At 27.7% G+C, this 3712-nt stretch overlaps 1 protein-coding gene across 1 annotated transcript; it reads right to left on the bottom strand.

Annotated features, from left to right (window-relative positions):
- Positions 1 to 429: 429 nt before the first annotated feature.
- On the bottom strand, positions 430 to 929 carry LOC124913437 (cysteine proteinase inhibitor A-like). Its single transcript, XM_047454019.1, has 2 exons — positions 785 to 929; positions 430 to 651 (listed from the first exon to the last, which is right to left on the bottom strand). Exons 1-2 carry the CDS (start codon positions 887 to 889, stop codon positions 445 to 447), a joined length of 312 nt encoding a protein of 103 aa, XP_047309975.1. The 5' UTR covers positions 890 to 929; the 3' UTR covers positions 430 to 444.
- Positions 930 to 3712: the final 2783 nt, after the last annotated feature.

Below are 3712 nucleotides of genomic sequence, written 5' to 3'. Positions count from 1 at the left end.
TTATTCGTGTGTATCACACATAAATTTTCTTACTTTGTTTAATTTTGGTTGTATGCCTAATGAATCTGTTCAAATTTAATTTACTTTCCATTTTAAAAACAAGCAAAACAAAATATGTATTTTGTTAAATCTGATATTTATGGACAAGCTAGTCTAATTATATTTTAAATGATTAAATTTAAAAATTTTATTATGATTGTACAATGTGAAAACAAGTAAAAATAGATAATCAAACATCAGTAGACCATATATATAGATATGGAATCTGATATTACATGAACTAAAGTTAAAAACATAGATTCGATTCATCCAATTTTCAGATATAATAATTTATTTATAGATCACAAATACATCTTTATTTACATACTTTCATTAAATCATATTATTATTATTCTGATCATTATATGTGATTCAATCAAGCCATAATAATTATTTTGGAAATATTTAAACTGTCGGGAAAGAAGACGATGCATCTCCCACTAGTTTGAACTCCTGAACCTGTTTAAAGTCCATCCATGGCTTCACCCAGACCTTGGTTTCGTATTCTTTCTTCTGGCCTCCATCCTTAACCTCCAATGTTATGTAGTACACAGTTCCTGCCACCACCTGTTGTTTCACGTTCAACACTTTCACCAACTCCAATTGTGCATTCTAACATTTAAAAAGGAAAAAAATATTATCTTAATATTAATTATTATAGCAAGATTCATATGTATGAATATCAGATACAATAAATATGATCAAAACCTTCAACAAACAAATTACTAAAAGGGTGTTAGTGTACCGATTTCTTGTTGTGATCGTCGATGGCAAAACGGACGAGGTTATCGATCTCGTTGCTATTGTTAGAAGCTCCATCCTTCTCGTGAATTCCTCCAACTTTTGCCATGAAATTTCCCAGTTTGACTATTTGGAAAATCTTTAATTAGTAGTGTTTTCTTTCAAGATATGAGTTGAATTATTGTGTTTGAAATGAGATATTTATATGCAATTATAACTAGTTTCATGGTAATGGTTAAAGGGACCCATATAGACATGATATATTCCATGCTTCTTAATGTAGAGAAATTTAATTCATTCAAAGAATCTGATTCTTTATAGCTAATGCATTATTAATGAGTAAATTCAAATTTACTTTACAAATTATATATATATATGGTATGTTTGATTCAAGCTTAACAATCGAAATATTCAATCTTTAACTAAAATATGAAATTACACATAATTCATTTTTATCATAATATTTAAAAGAAGATATATAATATTTTAGTTATTTAATATAAATAATTTCAATTAATTGAATGATCCATAGTTTCATCACATAAGATTTTATATTTGGAATACGACCAATTATATTTGGAATGATTTTTTTATTTCTTTCTTAATTTGTTCTATTTATTTTTATTCATTTTGTCATATGTTTCTAAAACTATGTTCCACACCTATTAATTTGTTTTCTAATGTTATAAAAAAGAGAAAGAAAAAAACATCAGACATCTACAACTATATAGTATTTTTTGTTTTGGTTGCTATTGTTCGTGTTCAAGCTGAAGTTTCAAAAAGTTACATTTGAATCCGACTTCAAAATTATAATTGACCATTACAAATCTACCAATGATGATGGAGGTTCATAGTTTATCTTTAAAACAATTGCGAATAATCAAGGCACGAAAAAGTGAGCTATCATTCTAATATGTTATTTGTATTGTCTATATGGATTTTGATCATGTTAATTATAAATGAATAATTTTTTCTTTTGAAAAAAAGATAATTATATAAATATTTTCCATCCGAATTAAAAAATGACTAGAAGCAACCAAACAAAGTTGTATTCCAAATGCACCTTGGCATGTCATGAAAACTGATAGAATACAAATCACTTCAACTAAAATTTACTCATTTGAAATATATATAATCACTTCAACTAAAAATTACTCATTTGAAATATATATTAAAATGAAAATTTAATAATGGTTTGATTTATAGTTATTTAAATAATTAAAATTATTTTAAAATAACAAATTTTAAACCAAAATTAAATGGAGATGCGAGGATCAAACCCCGTGCCTCTCGAATGCAAAGTGCTCTACCATTTGAGCTACATTCCCAAGTTTATTTTAAATTTATAAATCAATTTATTAAAAACCAGAGATTTAAGTCAATATTTAACTAAAATTAATCATAAAATTTCATTCATTATAAAAATAACACTCCCAAAACAAATACGACCCAATTTGAAGAAATTTATATATCCAAAACTAAATTTGAATCATAATAAAAAAGGAATGTCAACAAATTAACAGTTTTATCATAAGCTGATTAGAAAACCAAGTTAGCCAAATTGAAACCATGGACCATTGAAAAACATTTTTTAATTTAAATTCACATTCTAAAATAAAAAAATATTTTCAAATAGGCACATGCCTAACGCATCCAATACCAATGTATTACAAAGATTAACAAAAAGATATTCAAATATGAACCAACAATCCATATTAGTTATGTTATATATGTTTGATTTATCCCCCAAATTAAGCTTACTATCTTAAAGCTCAAAGCTTTGATTTTTATATTGGTACAATATGATGATAATTTCTATCATTAATTTTTTTTATGTGGTACCCTTCTCTCATTAATTTATTTTAGAAAAGAGAATATATATATATATATATAATATCCTTGAAGAAGATGTCCCAAATATTGTTGAATCTTGTGATTCCAAGTTCATGAAAAGTTGAAAACATATATACTAGTTATCAAATACAGTTTAATTGTAGCTTATGTAAAATAAGAATCAAATTCAATTAACTTCGTCTTCACATAAATTCAAATATTTTTTTGTTAAATGATCATTTTATAGGTTACAAAATTAGTTAAATAATTAGACAACTACATAAATTCAAATCATTTTTTAGGTATGTGAGAAGGATGAGTTAACAAATTTAATAATTTGTTTACATATTTCTAATTAGAATTAATTTATGTTTAAAGTAAAAAAAAAAACATATTTTAAAATAATATATGAAATCACCTTTACCCATATTTATATTGTCACACCCTAAAATTCATATATGAAGGCCAAGATCAAGCACCCATGTGATTAGAAATTAGGACCGAGGAGATCTGAATGTTAAATATGTGTAGGACCGAGGTTATATGTGTTAGGATCGAAGAAATATGAGTTAGGACCGAGAAATCTGTGTCAGGACCGAGGAAATATGTCTTAGGACCAAGGAAATATGTCTTAGGACTGAGGAAATATGTCTTAGGACCGATGAAATATGTCTTAGGACTGAAAAAATATGTATTAGGACCGAGAGGACCGAGAGATCCGACCTAGACTTCTACTCATGCTTTGTCTTGCCATCACATGCTTAGTACACCTCATGCTCTATTAACTTAAGTTGTATGTTTAGCCACCTCGTGCTATGTCCACCTCATGCTATATTTACCACATGCTTTGCTATCTTAAGTAGTATGTTTAGCCACCTCATGTTATGTCCACCTCGTGCTATGTCCACCTCGTGCTATGTCCACCTTAAGTAGTATCCTCAATTCTCAGATCTTCAGGTAGACCTTCGACAAGTTTCTTTCGAGACATAACACTGAGCTTAGTCATATTGACATGCCCAAGTCTTGCATGCCATAGAAAAGAGGTGCTTTTGTCGTTCACCCTTTCTATGTACGAATTTGAAGCTGAAAGGACAAAGAG

The sequence above is a fragment of the Impatiens glandulifera genome, chromosome 8 (assembly GCF_907164915.1).
Source record: "Impatiens glandulifera chromosome 8, dImpGla2.1, whole genome shotgun sequence".
NCBI lineage: Eukaryota > Viridiplantae > Streptophyta > Magnoliopsida > Ericales > Balsaminaceae > Impatiens > Impatiens glandulifera.
Note: the sequence above shows the minus strand (reverse complement) of the source record. Positions and strands in the feature narration are given on the sequence as shown.

Excerpts from the sequence above, each read along its gene's own strand:
- LOC124913437 (XM_047454019.1), bottom strand. The coding sequence starts at position 889 with ATGGCAAAAGTTGGAGGAATTCACGAGAAGGATGGAGCTTCTAACAAT. Across the intron at positions 652-784 it reads ACGATCACAACAAGAAATCG|AATGCACAATTGGAGTTGGT; the intron begins GTACACTAACAC and ends TTTAAATGTTAG.